The 22,513-nt window shown below is 42.7% G+C and overlaps 1 protein-coding gene across 9 annotated transcripts in view; it reads left to right on the top strand.

Moving 5' to 3' along the window:
* STK38L (serine/threonine kinase 38 like) overlaps positions 1–22,513 on the top strand; it is an 88,262-nt gene that overhangs the window by 51,494 nt on the left and 14,255 nt on the right. For 6 of the 9 annotated variants that reach the window (XM_040345587.1, XM_040345585.1, XM_040345592.1 and 3 more), the window contains 9 exons: positions 1,442–1,525; positions 2,224–2,347; positions 5,508–5,662; positions 9,735–9,837; positions 10,328–10,401; positions 10,799–10,903; positions 11,103–11,220; positions 13,677–13,800; positions 22,219–22,314. In XM_040345587.1, the coding sequence (XP_040201521.1) occupies positions 1,442–1,525; positions 2,224–2,347; positions 5,508–5,662; positions 9,735–9,837; positions 10,328–10,401; positions 10,799–10,903; positions 11,103–11,220; positions 13,677–13,800; positions 22,219–22,314 (983 nt within the window). The remainder of the gene's footprint in view (positions 1–1,441; positions 1,526–2,223; positions 2,348–5,507; positions 5,663–9,734; positions 9,838–10,327; positions 10,402–10,798; positions 10,904–11,102; positions 11,221–13,676; positions 13,801–22,218; positions 22,315–22,513) is intronic. The other 3 variants (XM_040345591.1, XM_040345590.1, XM_040345586.1) reach the window with 2 other exon arrangements.

The following is a 22,513-nucleotide window of genomic DNA, read 5'->3' as shown; positions in this document are numbered from 1 at the left end:
CTCTCATTCAGCTTACTGTGCCTCATTTATTCCTGGTCTAAATTACAGAGCCATACCCATAAAATTATTAATGTGGCCAGCTAAGTAGCCTTTCTTATTTTCAATGCATTTTTCTGTACTGTGTCTCTGTGTAGAGCCGGGGATTTACATTCTCATGCCAGAGCTGCCCTTCTGATGACTAGCAGGGCAATACTCCAGAAGCAGCAAAAGTGGAGGATTTGCACTTCTCAGCTTCTTCTACAGCAAGGAGAAGAATTGGGACAGTAGTGACATATCAATTCTCACTCCAAATTTCCTGAGACTACGGTAGCAGTCAGAGGCAGCAGTGCCTTAGTTCTCATAGTGCAGACCTGCAGCTATGGGGCTGTAGCCACTCACAGGAGTGATGCCCCTTCCCTTTTTTTAAAAAAAACATACAGACTACTTATTTCTGCATGCTTTTCAAGCAGACTGTCATGGATGCACCATATTTAATGTTTCCTTGTGAAGTAAAGATATTATACAAAAAATTCAGACTAATGATATAAACTTGTAAACCTAAAAAAAAAAAGTGTCTCTTTATTGCATCTGAGTACCAAAAACACAATTTAATTTTTTCTTTTCAAAACAAACTCCCCCTGCTTTGTCTCCATGCTTCATTTTGTTGAGAAATCACTTTAAAAACACCCTCCCTAGCATTTCTAGCCGGGGCCATCTTGAGTAAGGGCAAATGATTCAGGTAGCATTTACTTCCAGGAGTGTGTGCTCAGCTGAGAAAACCCCTCCTTCTCTCCTACCCTCCTGAAGACTCCGGGGATATTTGACATACGGTAATTTGCCTAGGCAGTAACTGAAGAAATGTAAATAAAACAAGTTTAGAACAAGTAAATAGGAAAGCTTATCATATCAATATACTAATGATGGCAGCACAAGTTAATTTATGAAAGCATAATTAAAGGGGTTGTAAAGGTTTTGGGTTTTTTTTTTGTTTTGTTTTCTAAATGGGTTCCTTTAAGCTAGTGCATTGTTGGTTCACTTACTTTTTCCTTCGATTTCCCTTCTAAATGTTTTTTTTTCTTTGTGTGAATTTCTCACTTCCTGTTCCTCCTCAGTAAGCTGTTCAGGCTGACTATCCCCCAGCCAGAACGGCTCGGATGATGGTGGCAAGCTTACTGAGGAGAAACATGAAGTGAGAAATTCAGACAAAGAAAAAAAAACATTTGGAAGGAAAATTGTTGGAAAAGGTAAGTGAAACAACAATGCACTAGCTTAAAGGAACCCATTTAGAAAATAAGATGAACCTTTACAACCCCTTTAATGTTGATTGGAAGAGTGAAATTCAACTTCACGGTGGCCAATAGGAATTATACTTTTGCTTTAGAGTGTTGTGAATTTGTAATGTCCGCTGTGACAGGGGATGTGCAATTGGCCATTTAGCAAACTTGCAGATATTGTATTTCAGGTGCGTCTAGTTCAGAAGAAGGACACGGGACACATCTATGCAATGAAGATCCTCAGGAAAGCGGACATGTTGGAGAAGGAACAGGTTTGTACAAGACTCAAATTATTTGTCTATAGCCGTCTTCTCCATCTAAATCTGACTCTTCAACCTATAGTGCAACTGCTAGATCTAAACTCCAGCCAATAGTTTTTTTTAGATGCCTCTTTCGAATTGGGAAATGTGCCTTTACTTCCTGTCCAGATGGCAGGTGTTTAGAGGGACAGGCAATTATGGGATGGCTCTCTAATGGGGCCACAGACGGCAACAAAGACGAAAGTAAAAACCTGACTGATAATCTAACACTTCCTATATCTATCCAAAATGATAAATACATTTTGGATGGTGTTGGACCTTAAATCAACCTTTTCGCCAGCCAACATATTATTCAAACCCGTTGCCTAAAAAGTATGTAAATGCTTGTTTGTCCTGTAGCCTGCACAGCAGAACTCTGTTAAAGCCCATCTACGGGAAAATATTCTCTGTGTTGTTTGGGCAAAATTATTAAAATAAACATGGATATGGGCTTTAAAAGAAATAAAAAAAAAAAAAAAAAGGTGTTGGTGTCATGTCAGTAAACAAACGTATTTATAGTAATATTTTAGAGAAAATACACATGCAGTAGCATTTCTGTCCTCCATAATGAGCGCTTCATAACCTCCGAGCTCATGTCGCCATGACCATGTAAAATGAAGTGTTCCTAATATTGCATACGGTGCAAATCTAACTTGTTTTTTTTCCTGTAGGTGGCTCATATTCGTGCTGAGCGAGACATCTTAGTGGAGGCCGATGGTGCCTGGGTGGTGAAAATGTTCTACAGCTTTCAAGACAAACGGAATCTCTATTTGATCATGGAATTTTTACCTGGAGGTAACTTTTTTGAAATCCAGGCAAACTGTGAAATACGCATATATAGCTGTTTACCTACCAAAGGATTTGTATTGCTGTTCATTCAGTCCTGGGACTTGCTTTGCTCTGCCATACAGCACAGCCCTGTCTGGGAGAGGAGGAGACCTGATATTTATCTGCAACATTTCAGGAAAGCTTAATTTTTTTCTCCCCCCCCCCCCCCCCCCCCAGCCTGTGACTGGGACAGTGAAAGGGGAAGCAGCAGACTGATGAGCTTTCCTATCATTCTGCTGTCTCCTCCCATTCATATGTTTTGCTCTGCAATAGAGCTGATTGGAACCTTGTACTGTTTGCCCTTTTTCATTCTAAGCTGTGCTGTACAGGAACTGCAAGAGTGCTTGTAAGTCCAATTCAGGTACTAGCACTGCTTGCATTTTGTTTTTTTTTCAAATGGGTTTTGAATTCTCATACAAGACCTACCTGCTGGAGGTCGACTGGACTTCAGATGCAACTGTCAGTGAATTCTGAATGATCTCAGAGGCATTTCAAACTAATGCCATCGACACAGGCCCTTAACAATGTGTTAAAGCGGTAAAAAAACGCAGCAAAAAAATAAAACATTTGGGCCCAGGTCAGTTTAAAGGGGTTGTAAATGTATTTTTTTTTTTCCCTAAATGGCTTCCTTTACCTTAGTGCAGTCCTCCTTCACTTACCTCATCCTTCCATTTTGCTTTTAAATGTCCTTATTTCTTCTGAGAAATCCTCACTTCCTGTTCTTCTGTCTGTAACTACACACAGCAATGCAAGGCTTTCTCCCTGGTGTGGAGAAAGCCTCTTGAGGTGGCGAGCAGGAGGGTCAGGACGCTCTCTACTTTGCAGATGGAGAAAGGAGCTGTGTGTTAGTGGGCGTCCTGACACTCCTTCTCGCCCCCTCAAGAGGCTTTCTCCACGCCAGGGAGAAAGTCTTGCATTACTGTGTGTAGTTACAGACAGAAGAACAGGAAGTGAGGATTTCTCAGAAGAAATAAGGACATTTAAAAGCAAAATCGAAGGATGAGGTAAGTGAAGGAGGACTGCACTAAGGTAAAGGAAGCTATTTAGGGAAAAAAATTGTACCTTTACAACCACTTTAACCACTTGTCCACCGAGGACGTCATATGACGTCCTCGACTTTGTGCGGTGATATCTGAATGATACCTTTACAACCCCTTTAAGTCCATAATGTGCTAGTATGCACCGAAACTTACCTGAAAACTAAGCCCTCCAGTGGCGCACTGTTATGGCTATAGGTGCTTCCATTTTCATCCAGTCTGTCTTCTGGGTTTGCAGGCTTTGGGCGTATGAATGGCAGAGCCACAATGGCATCACTCCTGCACATGTGGGTGGCAGTCGCGGCCGCTATGTGGAGTTTTGAATGGGTGGCACGGTCTATTCGGAGCCCAATGTACAAGCGACAGTGATGTCACCAGGCGCTTCTAAAGTAAATCTCTCCTAAGGCTGCTTTCACATTGGGCGGTGGAGCCGCAGTGACGGTATAGCCGCGCTATTTGTAGCGCCGCTATACGGTCGTATTTACCGCGATATTCTGGCGCTAGCGGTGAGGTTTTAACCCCCGCTAGCGGCCGAAAAAGGGTTAATACCGCCCGCATTGCGGGCGGTATTACTGCGGTTTACCATTGATTTCAATGGGAAGGTGCGGTATAGGAGCGGTAAACACACCGCTCCTATACTGCTCCAAAGATGCGGCTAGCAGGACTTTTGGAGCGGTCCTGCTACCGCACCGCTTCAGTGTGAAATCCTTCGGGCTTTACATTGAAGCCTGCAGGGCATGATTTTTTCATGCGGTATAGCAGCGATATTTTTTAGCGCTGTACCGCATGAAAAATGCCTCAATGTAAAAGGGGCCTTAAAGCGGATCTCCACCCTAATTACATCATTTGCTTAATAACAATGGCGCTATCTGTTATGCTAAAAACGGTTATTTTTTTTTAGCTAAATGTGTACATTACTGTACCTTCCGGTCTGCATGTATGCGGGAGTTTTCCGGGCATTGCATCACTTCCTGTTAGATGCAGTGCGCTCTGCGCAGCCGTGTTCTCAAATCTTGCGCTATTTCGAAAGCCGCTGTTCCCCGTTGCTTGTGCTCGTGCGCATGCGCGAGATCGAGCGGTGGATGCTGGGACATCAGCATCCACCAGAAGAAGGGAGTGCAGGCCTGTGGGCTTATGCCCACAGTTAAAATGGAACCAAAATGGAAGGAGGAATATAAGTTTATATTTAACACAGGATGGCAGTGGAGCGGCCGCGGGAGACAGAAAATGTGAGTTCAGCAAATTAGGGGCATTAACCGTTTAACTAGGCATTAACAAAAAAATGTTTTTGGCGTGGGAGATCCGCTTTAATGTTTAGGAGATATTTATTGTACCTATTGGTAAGGCTTACCTATAGGTAATACAGTGGAACCTTGGATTACGAGCATAATCCGTTTCAGGAGAACAAACATTTTGTATGTATACAATGACAATAAAGTATATCTAATCTAAATGCTTGTAATTCAAAGCACTTGCATATCAAAGCGAGTTTCCCCGTAGAAGTCGATGGAAACGAAAATGATTTGTTCCACATTGACCTATATGGCATGCAATACCGCATGTGGCCAGAGGTGGAGGGGGCACCAGAGAGACTCGGAAATACCTGCAGATCGTTCGGCTGCTCTCGGGAACTGAGTATTTCCAAATGCTGTACTGCACACCACAGAGGCTTGAATCCGGCTCGTTTTGTGAGACAACATTTGCAAACAGTCAGGATTTAAAGAAAATTATTGCTTGTTTTGCGAAACGCTTGTTTAACCGCGTTACTCGCATTCCGAGGTTCTACTTGTAATCAACAAAGGGAGTTTACTCCCACTTTAATGGTTACAGAGCTTCATTAATTTCTTCCTTTTAAACCTCTCAGAAATTTGGTGTTAAATGATTATCTATGTCCCTTTTGAGGTTTCCCTTCACTTTCTGTTTTGTCTGACATCCATCACCTGGACAGGAAGTGGTAGGGAGCCTTCCTTTTAGGAAACACTGTCATAAATACCTGACTACAAGGGTTTTTACATCGTCCTTTACTAGCAAAATATTTTTTCTCTTGTTATTTGTGTCCCCATTGAAAAGATTAACTCTCACTCATCTAGGTGACATGATGACCTTACTAATGAAGAAAGATACTTTAACAGAAGAGGAAACACAGTTCTACATAGCAGAGACTGTATTGGCCATTGATGCAATTCATCAGCTGGGCTTCATCCACCGGGACATCAAACCGGACAACCTGTTGTTGGATGCTAAGGTGCTTTTGATTTCTTTTACTTTTCATTGTAGATGTTCATCCACATTGTGTTTCTGGGCCTGCTGACTGGACCGGGCTATTACCTTGCAGTCCTACTCTACCAATATATTGTCAACAGGATTGCCCAAAACCTCAAGCAGGGTGGGAAGGAAGCTTAGGGAATAAGGTTGAGAGGGTCTCACTGGGCATAGGTGTGAACAGGCCTAAAAGAACTAAAGGCAAAACCTTTCTTTTATTTTTGATAAAGTAGGGTTCTAACCCCAGTAAGGTTTATTTTGTGCCATCTGCGTCCCATTGGGGAGATTTCCCTTCATCTTCTGTCCCATAGCCAAACAGGAAATGAGAGAAAATCCATTTAAAGTAAGGAATCTTTGGTTGTCTCCAGAAATGCCGTCCCCATTGAAAAATATCCCCACTATCCCTGTTCTGAGGACAACCCAAAATTTGGGAATTTTCTTTTACTTTTGCTGATAATAAACAGGACTAAGAGGGGGAATCTCCCTTACATGGGCACAGACGGCAATACAAATCTGACCGCACAGGTAGTCCTTATGGACGAGGGCAAGTTTGTACTCCGCCACATTGGCGCTACCATATCCGATAGACAAGCTGATATAGCGGGTTACAGTAAGCAAAGATATTGAGCCTGTTTTATGTTAATGTGCCTTCTTTCTATATTATCTTTGTTTGCTTCCTGTTTTGGATGACTAAGTTATGTATGCACAAACCTTTGATCAATAAAATTTGTTGTTGGGGGGAAATACAATTCTGCCCACTTCTTATCCTTCTCCACTCCATCTAAAACCATAAAAGGTTTGCCTTTATTTACTCATACTTTTAAGGGCCTGTGTAGGGAGGGCTTTTGTTGACTTCAAGCTGGTTTTGTGGTGGTGGTCATTTCTCAGCAAAGCATTGATTTCTTTCTCAGCAATGTAGTGCTGGTGCCTTGACTCCCAAGAGCCTGCTTACACACTGTATAGGCATAAGGCTCTTGGGAGATGTAGTTCTGGGTCCATATTTACAAACTGACCTCCCAGCAGCTTCACCCCTGCAATAAGTTTAACCAGTGATGTCGCAGGGAGTAATAAAAGTGTTTTCTAGCTACAGGGACATGGACAATGAAAAAATGAATTCTGGGGCATGATCTAGGGGTAAATTTGATTATTGTCCACGCCGAAGGCTAGTCATCAACCACACATGAAAATAGGGAATGTATTCATCCTAATCATACAGTAAAAGACACAGGACTTGTATTCATAGACCATGGGTTATATGTTGCTAATTCCAGGACATTGGACAGCCTGTAAACTTTGCTTTGGGCACTGGATCCTGTGTTATGTGCTCACCTTGGCATGAAGTGCAAGTTGCAGAGTGCTATACAAGCCCAGGGCCATGGTCCATTTCCATAGTTCCTAGACCTTTCAGGGATATGTCCAATGTAATGAGTAAAGCCTGGACTTTTAATAGACCCAGTGTTGTGCATAAGGCAAGACCGGGTTCCCCTGCATATGGACTCCAGTTTCTGGCTTTTAACAAAACTATCCACAGGGCATAGTGTGGTTTTAATAAGCGGAGGATTTGGAAGTTCGCTTTATTGCGGTACCCCCCCCCCCCCCCCCACTCCTTTCTTGATTCAGAAGAACAAGGGTAACTGCATCACTCCTCCAAGATGGGTTCTCACCGCCTGTTCTACCAAGGACACAAACGCCATTACAGCCGCCATCTTCTACAGGCACCCAGCCACAGGAACTCTGTGCCTGGGATTCTTTTCTGGACATGCAAAACCCCATCCATCCCTCACTCCTGGGTCTTGGTATCCCACTGGAGATGCCCTCACTAGCAATGCCAGGTCACAGGTCCAAGGTTGCTGGGACTAAAAGCTGTTCCCTTGTCCTGTGTTGACGCCAATCCCTTCATCTGACTTTAGCTTCTTCTCAGGCGCACACAATACAGCCTGTCTGACAAAAGCTTATTTCTCTGCCACTATGTCCAAATTATTTTGAAGGTTCTACAAATGTACAAAATGTTCCAAAGGCCAGAAATACTACAGGTCCTCTTATCCCCCGACCTTGAGAAGCAAACCCTCTTTAATTTGAAGATGTTATGGAGAAAGGTATTTCAGGATACTTATTTTGTAGTAAAGGCAGTGTAAAGCTTTTCCTCCCCCTGCATTTTATGCCATGTACAGGCTATGGCTTTGCTCCAGATGTGTTCTACTGTAATCACACCATTTGATTAGCCTTTTTCTAAAGGGCATTTCAAAGGAAGGGTTCGATTAGGTCCACCTGTCAGCTTTTCAGATAGACCTGATCGAACTCTCCTATTCACCCCTATAGACCGGCTGGTGTAAACAGACTTGTGTCTGTCTACCTCCAATCTGATCCGGTTTGCAAAAAACAGAAGTGAATCCGTCCCTGCTCAGTCTTGGCAGATCGGATGACAGGCTGTTTAACCACTTGACCACCAGGCACGTATCCCACTTAATAACCAGACCAATTTTCAGCTTTCGGTGCGCTCACAATTTGAATGACAATTACTTGGTCATACAACATTGTACCCAAATGAAATTTTCGTTCTTTTTTTTTACACAAATAGCTTTCTTTTGGTGGGAGCGCGAGTTAAGGAACCGCCTTGTAGACGTCTTTCGTGGCGGTGATTAAGCGGTTAAATGTAAATGAACAGCGGAGTCCGTTTACTCCGGATCACCCATAATACAGACTAGGCTCTGTCCATGTCCACTCTGCAGAAACTGAGTAGACCCAAAACTGTCATCCACTTGTATAGTCTACCCCATGTGAAAAGGGCCTTACAGCACCCAATTTTCCAAAGCCAAAATGGATTCCTCTGGATACTAGGACTTGTTAAATCAAACACGTTTCCCATACATACACAGATTGATTGTATTCCTTCCACCTCAGCGAGGACATTGTCCCTCCCTTTTGCCCAGCCTCAAAAACATGACCTGAAATTTCCTCACATTGTTTTGATGTGGTTAGGGCTGTCTGAGTGCAATGGAAATCGCATGCAATCTCTGTGCAATGTGATTTGAGCCATACAGATATTATAGCTGAATTCACATCGCTTTCGGCCCAAACTCACACAGGACCCTTTTTTTTTTTTTTTTGGGTCGCAGCAGAATCGGATCGCATGGGTGTTCACGCAATATGCAAACTGATTTGGGGGTATCATTAACTTTTAACCGACACTCCCAGCAGTTTGCATAGGTAGGGGAGTGTGAACTGCCACTGGGGGGGCATGCAATGCAGGAAGCCACAGTGGATTTGCAGGGTTCCCACATCGCTGCAGTGGGAACAGAGCCTTTTTCGCAATACTGAGTCCATTTTTGTTCCACCTAGAGGTCCTTGTAGAGGACACCCCATTTCAAACAATTGATTCCCAGAACCTTTCTTCCTTTTATTTTCCTATCAGATTAACCAGGGCTTTTGGTGTCTCTTGGGCTTTTCGTCATCAAGCATCTGTATCCCAGATTTACAGGGCCACCACCTGGTCTTCACATGTTCTCTGAGTTTTACCAGGGGAACTTTCAGGCCTCACCTGATGTGAGCTTCAAACAGCGTCATGCTGTAATCTGAATATTTTAGTTGGCAGTTCTTTGTTGCTGTATTGTTGCCCACTTCTCAGTTCTATTGCCTGGTTATATTTCATGATCTGTGAGTATGAGTGCTGTGTCCTGTCCTATATGATTAAATTAATAGGCATTTTAACTTACTGTGAATTTCTTATCTTGATGTACATTACGGGACTCTGCCCCTCCGTCTTGATTATTCCTTATTGCTTTCTAAAAAACAGGAGCCTTATGGAGTGGGCAAGGTTATTTGGGTATGCTCTAGGAGCAGCCCTAGCAAAGTTTTTTGCCAGTATCCATCACCTAAAGGTGGCAGCATATTGCCCATGGTCTTTAAATACAAGTCTCACGTTGGGTACTATACTGCTAGATAAGGATTTGTGTAGGTAAGTCAAAAGTCCTATATTTTTTTTCTTATTTTGTTAACTTTGAGTCTTCCATTCCCATGTAATATGTACAATTGTAATAACCTGGTTCATTTTACAGGGTCACGTCAAGCTGTCTGATTTTGGTCTTTGTACGGGACTGAAGAAAGCCCACCGGACCGAATTTTACAGGAATCTGAGCCATAATCCTCCCAGTGATTTCAGTAAGTGTGATATAGTCCTGTTTCTGTGTCCTTGCATAACATGAACTGCAGGTTCACGTAGAGCAGTGTTTCTCAATTCCAGTCCTCAGGCCCCCCCAACAGGTCAGGTTTTCAGGATTTCCATTATTTTGCACAGGTGATTTGATCAGTTTCACTGCCTTAGTAATCACCACAGCCTTTTCATCTGAGGGAAATCCTGAAAACCTGACCTGTTGGGGGGGCCTGAGGACTGGAATTGAGAAACACTGACGTAGAGAGACCCTAAAGCCATTTGTGAACCACTCAGAACATGCATTCAGAAGGTACAGAGGTTCTTGAGAGGAGTTAACAGACCCCTTGCAGCTCAGGCAACCTAAAACAATTTACTTAGTATGCTGCCACCAGTGGCGCTTTCTTTTCTTTTTTTTCTTGCAACCTGTACAAAAGTTTCATGTATAGGGCAGTGAATGTATCTTGTGCACCATAATATAACAAATCTTTTTCATGTCAGCATTCCAGAATATGAACTCGAAGAGGAAGGCAGAGACATGGAAGAAGAACAGGAGGCAGTTGGTAAGTACAAAGGTGGGAAATTAAAATTTGTATTTTAAAACTTGTAGCGTATATGAGAGGTAGCAGTAATAGAATAGTGAGATTACATAGAACGCACTTTGTCAGTTCATGGTCTGCACATTTCCTAAAAGTAAAAGATATTGTACATTCACCTTGAGCTATTACATATGTATTATTATTATTGATTGGAGCCTCACGCTTTTGCTGTAATGGAGTGGGGAACGCTAGGCCACACCACTGCCTCTTTGGGAGGGTAGTAAACATGAACACATTTGGTAAATTCTGAGACCTGAGCTTATTCGGGTAGATTCTTGCAGCAGATAAAGAGGTGTTGGGGGGTGAGTATACTTAGGGGAGTTGGGCTTTCAGACGCTGGAACTGAACAGCTAAATTGTCCATGCCTCTTCAGTGTACTTTCAGACTGACTATAGGAATGATGGTGAATTGGAGTGATTTGATAGGGACAGATGATATCACAGCCATGCGACTATCACATGATCAGGCTAAAAAGAAGGTAAATTCTGAGTTGCTATGCTGAATGGTTGGTTAAACGCTATGCTAGTAAATGGTTTTCATTGTTATGTATGCTGCAAACCATTGAAATGTAACATATCTGGGCAGTATAGGATTCTGCACTTCTTTGTCGTTTTATGTTATTATATGTGTATTGTGTTCTACTGATCTTATTAATAATTTTTTGTGTCATGTTTCAGGCCTACTCCACAGTTGGGACTCCTGACTACATAGCCCCAGAAGTCTTCATGCAGACAGGATACAACAAGCTTTGTGACTGGTGGTCGTTGGGTGTCATCATGTATGAGATGTTAATAGGTAAGCATGAATCTAATGAAATATTGCAGCAGCGCTCGCTTCAGGAAGTCTACTTTACTTTATCTACAGACTGCAGCATCTCAACAAATGACTGCAACTTTCCACTAATATTGGAATTTGGTTAAGGCTGCAGTTTGTGTTCAGACTCTGAGGGCATAGCCTGCATTTTCAGATGCAGATTCAGGAAAAAAGTTAAACAGCAAATTGCTGACCCCATGTGGACCGTGTTCCCTGAGTGACTTTACAGATAACCTGTCGGCTTAGAAATATTGAAGATGCCAAAGCTAAACACCACTGGCTAAGTGGTTAGCACTTCCCCCTAGCGGTACTATGGTCGTCGGTTTTAATCCTAACCATGGCGCTACCTGTATAGAGTGTTCCTGCATGGGTTTCCCCCCCAACACTCCAATGACATGCTGGTAGGTTTATTGGCTCCTGTCTAAATTGGCCCTAGTATATGTGAGTTGGGGACCTTAGGATTGTAAGCTCCTTGAGGGCAGTGACTAATGCGAATGTACAATATATATGTAATATATATTATGTATGTAATATATGTAATCGATTTTTATTTATTTTTTTGTCTATCCAGTCCTGAGATTTTTTTTACAGCTCTGCCTACGCACAGCCCTACCTTTGCGGGGCAAGAGGCCTGATTTTATTTTTTATTTTTTGCTGCTCCAGTCAAATATCATTGGAGGTCTTGTCCCTCCCCCAGCCTGTGACTGGACATTGAAAGGAGAAGCAGTAAACTCGCAGGCTCATCTGCGTTTAGCTCTGCTCTCTTCTCCTATCGGCATTTTTCCTGGTAGCACATGAGCACTACAGCAGAACTGATTAGCTCCTTGTTCTGCTTTCCCCTGATTCAGTTTAAGTTCAGTTGTACTTGGGCTGTAAGAAGCTGATTGGGTAAATTCAGGCCTAACCTCTGGTTGAGTTTAAAGTGATTGTAAAGGTACGCTTTTTTTTTTTTTTGTTTTGTAAATAAAAATCACAAAAATGCCTATACTTGCCTGCTTTGTGCAAAGGTTTTGCACAAAGCAGTTCCGATCATCTTTTTCTGGGGTGCGCCACCGTTGCTGCATCTTTTGAAACATACAGCGTGGCGTGACCCCGCCCTCCACTCCCGTGTCACTGGATTTGATTGACAGCAGTGGGAGCCAATGGCTCCTGCTGCTATCCAATCTGTCCAATGAGAAGAGTAACTGCGGATGGAGCCGGCCGCTACGCTCGTGCACATGGCTGGACCGGATGGACTCGGGTGAAAAAAAAGGGGGTGACTCTGGGGGCAGCAAAGAAGGTTTTTCACCTAAATACATAGAATGCATTAAGGTGAAAAGCCTTGAGACTTTCATGTAATTTCATGTTTTTTTATATCTGCCTGAATTTCAGCTTTAAAAGGACAATAACTACTAACTTTATATTGGCGTGTTTACATTTGTTCTTTATGGTCCCACTGTATGTAGAACATAACAACCCTCTATTGCTTGAGATGGTCTAGTCTTGACGATCAGTGCCCTGATTACCTGTACAGGTCTCCCCTGCGATAAGATCCCGCTGATCGACTCTCCTCACCACACTCTCAGTGTGAGGTGAGGAGAGACCATCAATGGCACTTCCTTGTTTACATGTGACCCGCTGTGATCAGACACAGCCAATCACTTGGGTAAAGAGCGGTGTCGTCGGCTCTTTACCAAGATCGGGCTCTTTACCCATGTGATCCCATGTGATTGGCTGTGTTACCGATCACAGCCGGTTACATGTAAACATGTCACACTGACAATGTGAGGCGAGAGGAGCCGATCAGCAACATCCCATTGCAGGGGGGACCTTTACAGGTAATCGGGGTACTGGTCATCAAGACTAGACCATCCCAAGAGCGAGCAATAGAGGGTGGTTATGTTCTACATACAGTGGGACCATAAAGAACAAATGTAAATACTCTAATATGATATTTGCCGGAGGCTGAAAGTAATATAAAAGGTACTTTTTCTAATCAAGAATGCATACTTGAATATACTGTATTTTGTTTGTTTGTTTTAAACCATAGTTTAGCATCACTTTAAAGCTTCAGTCTATAGAGGCTGACTCTCTTGACTTCATTACTTATTGAATGACTGAAGATTAAACAAGTATGCAGATCACTTGCAGCTTGCTTGTCGCAGATCTGCAACTTGCAGAGGGGTGAAGGAGCATTCATCCTAAATAAGAATTTTTTTTTTTCCTGTGGTGATGCATAATCTTTCACTGCATCCAAAAATAGCTGTGTAGTTGACATGTTGATAAGTGACAAGCTCCTTCATCAATTCCTGATCTCAACTCTGTGAACTCTGTAACAGAATCATTGTCGTTTGATTCATTTACATAAAATGTAAGGAATTCTGTTAATTGTTGTGCTTGTTATGCCAGTGATTTATTGTGGCTGATATAATTAAAGGTCTTTGTTGTGCGTTACACAGGATATCCTCCATTCTGTTCAGAAACACCGCAGGAAACGTATCGGAAAGTGATGACCTGGAAAGAAACGCTTGTTTTTCCTCCTGAGGTGCCAATATCTGAAAAGTCAAAGGATTTAATTCTCAGGTCTGTGCCTGGTCACATGGGAGGGCAATGGCTGGGTATTAGTGATGCATGCTGGATCTTAGCCTGGCATTCACCCTTTTATAGTTGATTCCTGCTGCTCCTTTAAAGGGTTTCTTAATGCCACAAGTATTTCCTGGACTTCCTGACCATGTGATCACTGTGATTGTCTGTCACAGTGATCACATAATCAGGAACCTTACTACTGGCTACTAATTGTGAATAGTGACCAGGAGCTATCGGTAACACAGCTGTCAGTGCTGGGGGCACCAAGTGAGTGTGCTTCCAGCACAAAGCAGTGGCATCAGCTGTACGCATAGAAATAGTAGATATAAAGTCTACTCACCCCTGTTTAAAATGTCAGGTTTCTGTGATGTAAAAGAGACAAAGAAATCATTTCAGAACTTTCTACATTTTTCTGGTACAATATTTTTATTAAAATTGTATTTAAAAAAAAATAAAAAGGGAATAACAGACAAGTTCCCACACATAAGTATACATAAAAGCACATAATAGAATTTATACTATTAAAGGAACTAATTATAAATTACCACCGTCTCCCAAAAACAAAACAAAACAACCAAAAAAAAAAAACATGCACAACAGAGGGAGAAAGAGGGGAAGAATAGAGCAGGACAGCGAGCAAAAGCTCAGAAACAAAGAAAGAGAAAGGAAGAACCCTCAGGCTGGAAGTAAGGACAAATTAAATTTAGAGCCCCAGACTAGACGGGTGCAAACTAGGGAGGGTATAGGACCACCACGGGGCCCATACCTTAAGAAATTTAGCATGAGAGTCATGGAGGACGCTAGACATCTTTTCATGGATCATAATAGTTGTCAGGGTATTCTTGACCTCTGGGAATGAAACAGAAGTTTTTTTCCAGGATCTCGCTATTGTCCGCTTGGTAACGATAAATAGGTATGTGGGCTAATTTCTGCTGGTGAGAGGCCCGGGATTGGGCAATGGAGTAATGCATATTTGGCGTCCTTACGGAAGGGGACATGAAATAGAGTGGATAATAGGCCAAAGATTCTTGACCAAAATCTAACTAAGTGGGGGCAGGACCACCATGTATGCAGTTCATCTCCTCGATGACCACAACCTCGAAAGCACCTGTCAGTGCACAAAGGGCTCGACTTGGCAATGCGAGCTGGGACCCAGTACCAGCGTAGGAGGACCTTATAAGCTGCCTCCAACGTGGCAGTGTTGATGGAACATTTTGCTACGCTGGACCAGGCCTTACTCCAGTCTGCAAGATCTATAGGGGATAGGTCACGCTCCCATTTAAGCACAAAGTAAGGGTAGTAGAAGAGCTACCGGAAGCAAGTAAAGAATAGATCATAGAGATGGTGCCGCGAGCACCTCGGCAATGCTGACAAATGCGCTCGAAGGCAGTGATTTGATACGGGAAGGAGCCAAGGCGCCGAAGGGAGGTTATCCAGTGTCGCAGCTGAATATAGCGAAAGAATTCGGTAGACAGAGCATCATGGGTCTCACGAATCGAAGACCACAAGGGAAAGGCTCGGGTGCGAAGAAAGTGATGAACTAATGAGAACCCATGAGCAGGCCACCAAGAAAAAACGTGGGGTTGTTCTGAGCCAGGCGGGAACATGGGATTATTCAGGAGGGGGAGTAGAGGCAGGAATGGAGACATAAGTTTGCCTGAGTACCGAATCGAGTCCCATAATTTCAGACTGTGAAGCATAAGGGGGCTAACAGAAGGAGGTCGCAGCTTAGGGGGCAGCCATAATAAAGCTGAAATAGGGACCAGTGCACAATTGGGCACCTCCAGCAGAACCCAAAGGGGAATATCGGACGTTGCATGGAGCATGGTAAGTTGGGCAATTTGAGCTGCCCGATAATACTTTGTAACATCCGGAACGCCCAGCCCGCCCCGCAAACTATGGGCATAGAGGGTAGAGCGAGAAACCCTAGGGCGCTTATATGCCCAGATAAAAGAGAGCAGTATGTTCTGGAGCAACCGCAGATTAAAAGCAGGGACCCGAACAGGAAGAGTCCAAAAAAATAAAGAATCCTTGGAAAGAATGGTCATCTTGACCGCGTGAATATGACCGACCCAAGATAGAGTGGGGAATCGCCAAGATGCCATAAGAGCCGTGACAGTGCGCAAAAGTGGGTAGTAGTTGGCAGAAAAAAGGGAAGTATAAGAGGAAGTCAACTTGATACCCAAGTAGTCTAGCGAGGAGTCAGCCCAACGGTAGGGAAAAAAAGATTGGAGATGCAAGACTTGGACTCGGAAGGGTAATATTCAAAGCAGTCGTTTTATGTGGATTGATTTGGAGACCTGAAATAGTAGCCGGGAGATTCGGTAGGGCGACGATAGGATTGGTGAGGGTCAGGAGGGCAGAACTTTCTACATTTTTAATGTAACTTATAAACTGTACAACTTAATTGGAAAAACTGAAGTCTTTTAGGTTGGGAATAAAAATAAATAAAAAATGAAAACAATATGGTTGCATAAGTGTGCACACCCTCTTATATCTCTCTTATATCTGGAGAGTTAACTGTGTTCAGAATTAATCAATCACATTAAAACTCATGTAAAATAGGAGTCAGTACAAACCTGCCATCATTCGGGTGTGGCCGGGATTTTCATGTGAGCAGACGTGCTTCACAGTAGCTCTGCTAGTATCCTGAGATTTCCCCCTGTTGTGAGACTTCAAAGCTGTTGCAATTGACCGAATACTTTGCTTCCGGGGTAGAGTCACTCCTGCAGCTGCTTACAGCCATCCAGTGAAGCCTGCAAAGATGACTAGCCAGCAGGGAGACAACATTCACACCATGAGGCTGACACAACATGGCGGACCCCCCTCTGACATAGCGTGTTGGGCAGACAGAGTGCAACTGCAGCCAAGCTGGATGATCAGAGCAGGCACAAGATGCTGCACAAACTTTCCACTTCTCCCATGGTGTCTAGAGCTCAGCAATCCTCTTCAAAGAGGCAAGCAGAACTGGCTCAACCCGTGGCAGAGGAAATGCTGGCAGAACTCCTGGGACCCGCAGTGTGTACCTTTTCATCGCCATTACACGCGGCAACAAGTTTCCCTGGCACTGAACACAGGGAGCCCACCCTGCAAGATATCCTTACTGCAGTGCACACTTTTATGGCTCTTCTTTTGCTAATCTCGCCACTGAAGTTAAGAGCATGAAAGAAGATTTACTGCACATTAGGCATGATATGCAGAAAATAAGAGAGCCACTGCTTTAGAGCGTAGAGCGAGCTCAGTTGAGGATGAAATACCACCATTGCTAAAAGATGTTCGTTTTAATCTTGGCAAAGTCCTCTAATACCGCAGCAAGGGTAGAGGATATGTAGAACAGGCTCACACGTAGTAATATTCCGATAGTCTGTATGCCTGAAAGAGCCGAAGTCAAAAACCCTTTAGGCCAGTGGTTCTCAACCTGGGGGTCGGGACCCCCTTGGGGGTCAAATGATGATTTTCCAGGGGTCACCAAATCCTGGGCTGTTCCTGAAGCCTGCACTGTTCTCCCAGGAAGTGAGATAATAAGAGGTGGAGGAACAAAGAAAAAGGGAAAAAAAGATTGATCAAGGAAGACCGTTAGAGGGAGGGATGGGAAAAAAAACAAGGAATTAGGATAGAGAGAGATGAAAGGGAAAGAAAGGAGAAAGAGTGGTACATCCTAAAATGTTCTATAAGGAGTTTTAATATTGTACGAGTGGAAGACAATCAGGGAGCGCTAAATGTCCGCGGGTTTGGGGTGCAAATTACTTGTCTTGTCTTGGGTGCTTTCAACCCACGCTATGAAAATAATTTTACTGTTAGGGGTCCCCACAACTTGGGAAATTTTATCAAGGGGTCACGCCACTAGAAGGTTGAGAACCACTGCTTTAGGCTTTATTGAAAACTATATTTCTCTGTGGAAAGGGCTCACTGGGTGCCATTTCGAGATCCACCACCAGGAGGCCCTGATCAACCATTCCCGCTAATACTTCTTCATTACAAGGACAGAGATTTAATGATTTAATCATTTTCTAGCTGGCTAGACAACAACCTAATCTTGAAATACAAGGCAAGAAGGTTTCCATAAATTCAGATTTTTTTAACTGCTGTTTAAAAACCGAGAGAAATTTACTGAAATCAAGAAGCATCTGAGAGCCATTCCACTAGTATATTCCACACTATACCCAGCAAAATTGCGTGTGGTCGCAGATGGATATGCATTTCCTTGACAACCCTGTGATAACGACTAACTGGCTAGATCGTCATGAGCGACAACTTAAAGCGGAGGTTCACCCTAAAAACATGCATGTACCATTCCATCCAGCATACTGCCGACATGTACAGTATGGTGTTTTTTTTTTTTTTTTCTTTGCTGTACATACCGCCGTATAGCTTTTTTTTCCCCCCGGCTTCCGGGTAGTGGCTCCCGCGGGACTGGGCGTTCCTATTCAGAGACTAAGTTATTGACGTGATGACAAAAGCTTCCCCCCCGTCGCATAAGGCGCGTCACCCGTTTCCGAAAAAGAAGCCGAACTGCGTCTATACGGCGCCTGCACACCGACGTTCGGCTTCTTTCGGAAACTGGTGACGCATTATGCGCCGGGTGGAAGCTTTTGTCATCACGTCAATCACTTATCCTCTGTCTAGGAACGCCCTCTCCCGCTGGAGCCACTACCCGGAAGCCGGAGGGGGGGGGGGAAATAGCTATACGGCGGTATGTACAGCGGAAAAAATAAACGGCATACTGTACATGTCGGCAGTATGCTGAATGGAATGGTATATACATGTTTTTAGGGTGAACCTCCGCTTTAAGGCGGCTAACCGCTAATGTGCAACAGCCTAAGAATGATTGTCCCTTTCTAGTGGTATATTCTCACCATTCATTAAGGATTTACTGAGTTTGGCTAAATAGGAACTAACTATATATTCCTTTGTTCCTAGTTGAGTATACACACACACATGGCCTCTCTTCTCTCATTGAAATTGAGAGGGCTACATGATAATAAGAAGAGAACTGCTATTTTCACATTCTTTACCCATCATTCTCTAGCTGGTATCTGTTTGCAGGCAATGCATCTGACCATACAGTAAAACTTTTGCACAACTCGGATTACTCGGTACAATACCACTCCACTCATACAAAGTACTCCTAGAGGTGTGAGTGTACTGATTTCAAGGTCTACGCCATTTAGAACACACTGCCCAAATAAAGGCAGATATATTTTTTTACTGGGAAATTGGGACTCTCATATATGTATTATCGCAAATGTGTGTGTGTGTGTGTGTGTGTGTATATATATATGTATGTATATATATGTATATGTGTGTGTGTAATATATATATATATATATATATATATATATATATATATATATATATATATATATGTATGTATGTATGTATGTATGTATGTATGTATGTATGTATGTATGTTTCACACGGAGGTGTTAAAGAGTCTGTCTCAATTTATAGCCAGTCATCCTTGTACTCCGGTACTAGTTCTGGGGGATTTTAATAATGTATTGGATACCTCTTTAGATCTGCATAAGAAATTTTGCTCACAAGGCCCCAGATCGCCTACAGCCTTTGCCAGATAAATCTCAGAGATTGGGTTAACGGTCCTCTTGCGCTGTAAATTACCCCATTGGGCCCAATTCTCATGCCATTCCTTAACACCTTCCACCCTTTCACGCATAGACGTAGCACTGGGTTCAGACTTAATTCACTCCTTTTAGACCTCGGGTCACTTATCTGGCTCGGGGACTGTCTGACCACACTCCACTCCAAATTAAATTATTATTAAATAATTGCAAATTGCTCACTTATTGGAAAGTTAAAGGGGTTGTAAAGGTTCGTTTTTTATTACTTTAAGCTAGTGCATTGTTGGTTCACTTACCTTTTCCTTCAATTTCCCTTCTAAATGTTTTTTTTCTTTGTTTTCTTTGTCTGAATTTCTCACTTCCTGTTTCTCCTCAGTAGGGTGTTAAGTAAGCTGTTCTAAATGACTTTCCACCGCTCGGATGATGGTGGAAAGCTTACTGAGGAGAAACAGAAAGTGAGAAATTCAAACAAAGAAAAAAAACATTTAGAAGGGAAATCTAAGAAAAAGGAAGTGAACCAACAATGCACTATCTTAAAGGAACCAATTTAGAAAATAAGACGAACCTTTACAACCCCTTTAACTCCTTTTTGGCTTCCCCTTTTCCTAAATACAGACTGTATACAATCAAGGATTAAAGAATTTTTGATTGATAACACACATCTACCCCTGAGATACTTTGAAAGCTTATATTAGGACTGTGTGTTCAAGAGATCTCATCCATAAGGACTTCAAGCATACAGTGGGCATTGGATGCTAGTGAGGCAGTAGATAAAGTAGAACAGAGGTTTTTAAGTAATCCTAATGAAAGGACATGGATTGAGGCAGGGCAATTCTATCGTACAGTACATCTGCCATCATTTTAAAGTGCCTCCGATTAACTACAAATAAAATTCAGCTGTTCTAGTAGGTCTTTCCTAAAAAAATTTTTGTTGCATCTTACAGCAAAAGCTATGGTCCACAGAGAGCTTTCAAAACATCAGAGAGATCTCATTAAAAGGTATCAGTCAGGATAAGCGTACAAAATTTCCAAGGCATTAGATATACCATGGAACACAGTGAAGAGTCATCAAGTGGAGAAAATATGAAATAACAGTGACATTACAAAGAACTGGACGTCCCTCCAAAATTGATGAAAAGACCAGAAGAAAACTGGTCAGGGAGGCTGCCAAGAGGCCTACAGAAACATTAAATGAGCTGCAGGAATAGCTGTCATTTACTGGCTGTGTGGTGACAACAATCTCCCGTAGTCTTCATATGTCTGGGCTATGGGGTAAAGTGGCAAGATGGAAGGAAGCCTTTTCTTATGAAGAAAAACATCCAAGCCCGGCTAAATTTTTCAAAAACACATCTGAAGTCTCCCAGAAGCATGTTGGAAAATCTGCTCTGGTCTGATGAAACCAAGGTTGAACATTTTGGCCATCATTACAAAAGATATGTTTGGCACCAAAACATTGTACATCATCAAAAGAACACCATACCCACTGTGAAGCATTGTGGTGGCAGCATCATGTTTTGGGTCTGTTTGTTTTTCTTCAGGAAAGCCTTAGTCAAGGAAAAGGAAATTATGAACAGTTCCAAATAATAGTCAATATTGGTACAAAACCTTCAGGCTTCTGCTAGAAAGCTGAACATGAAGAGGAACTCCATCTTTCGGCATGACAACGACCCAAAGAATACATCCAAATCAACAAAGGAATGACTTCACCAGAAGAAGATTAAAGTTATTTTGGAAAGGCCCAGCCAGAGCCCAGACCTGAAAATCTGTGGGGTGATCTGAATAGGGCTGTGTACAGGAGATGCCCTCGCAATCCTAACAGATTTGGAGTGTTTTTGCAAAGAGGGGCAAATATTGCCAAGTCAAGATGTGTCATGATAGACTCATACCCAAAAAGACTGCTGTAATAAACATCAAAAGGTGCTTCAACAAAGTATTAGTTTAGGGTGTGCACACTTAAGCAACCATATTTGTATTTTCACTCCCCCCCACCTAAAAGATTTCAGTTTGTTCAACTGAGTTGTACAGTTTATAGGGCACATCAAAGGTGGAACGTGTTCTGAAATTATTTATCTTTGTTTAATTTTTTTACATCGCAGAAACTTGACATTGTAACAGGGGTGTGTAGACTGTTTTTGTTTTTTTATATCGACCGTATATGGTAGAATGTAATTTAAGCGGGGGTTCCGCGGAAAAAAGTTTTTTCAATATAATTCAAACGCTGTTAACATAGGTCATCTTGTACTCGCTAGTCCCATAGTTGCAGCCGCCAGGATTTTCGTTTGCCTGAAAAGGATAATTTATAAAAATCTAAGATGGACATTGCCATCTTAATTGTGGGCACTCTGAAGCCCTCCTCTATTTCCTTCCGGGATGCGGTGAATGCTGATGTCCCAGCATTCACCGCTCTATCCCGCGCATGCGCAGTGTGACGGCGAGCCGGCGCCGTCAACACTGTACAGTTGCTATAACAACGGCCGGCGGCGTCCTGAAAAGGACACGCCCCGCTGTGACCAGCACAATAGTTCTTCCCTATTGATCCCTCGTGATCAATCCCACAATTCGTTGCGGCGATCGCGACACGCCCAGTCCCGCACACCTATAACCAGGAAGTGCCTGCTTCAGGAGAGGAATATAAGGTATCTACATTTTTCAGATTTTTTTTAACTGCGGATTAGTAGTGGACATCCAGGGGACTATTATTTAGGCTAAAGTTGTTAAATCGGGTGAACCTTTTGCTTTAAAGCCCACTGCTGTGCTGTCGCCTATAAGCTAACCACCAGTGGCATTAGTTTGCCATAAAACTCATGTCCGTTTCTCACACATTGTTTTGTTTCAGGTTTTGCAATGATGCAGAAAACAGAATTGGCACAAATGGCATTGAGGAAATTAAGAGCCATGCTTTCTTTGAAGACGTAGACTGGGGCCATATAAGGTACCAATAATTTTGTGTCTGGTACATGTGTGGATATGCAATGTCCTTTTAGTAAATCACGGGTGTTCAATGACCATATAAAAACACTGAATTTATCTGTCTTCCCCTTCTTTCTCAGTTTATATTCTTCTTTTTTTTTTTTTTTTAAATAAGCAACATTTTGCTTATTTATAATGCTGCAGCTTGGGGCTAGGACAAG

Source organism: Rana temporaria, chromosome 3, assembly GCF_905171775.1.
Source record: "Rana temporaria chromosome 3, aRanTem1.1, whole genome shotgun sequence".
Lineage (NCBI taxonomy): Eukaryota > Metazoa > Chordata > Amphibia > Anura > Ranidae > Rana > Rana temporaria.
Note: the sequence above shows the minus strand (reverse complement) of the source record. Positions and strands in the feature narration are given on the sequence as shown.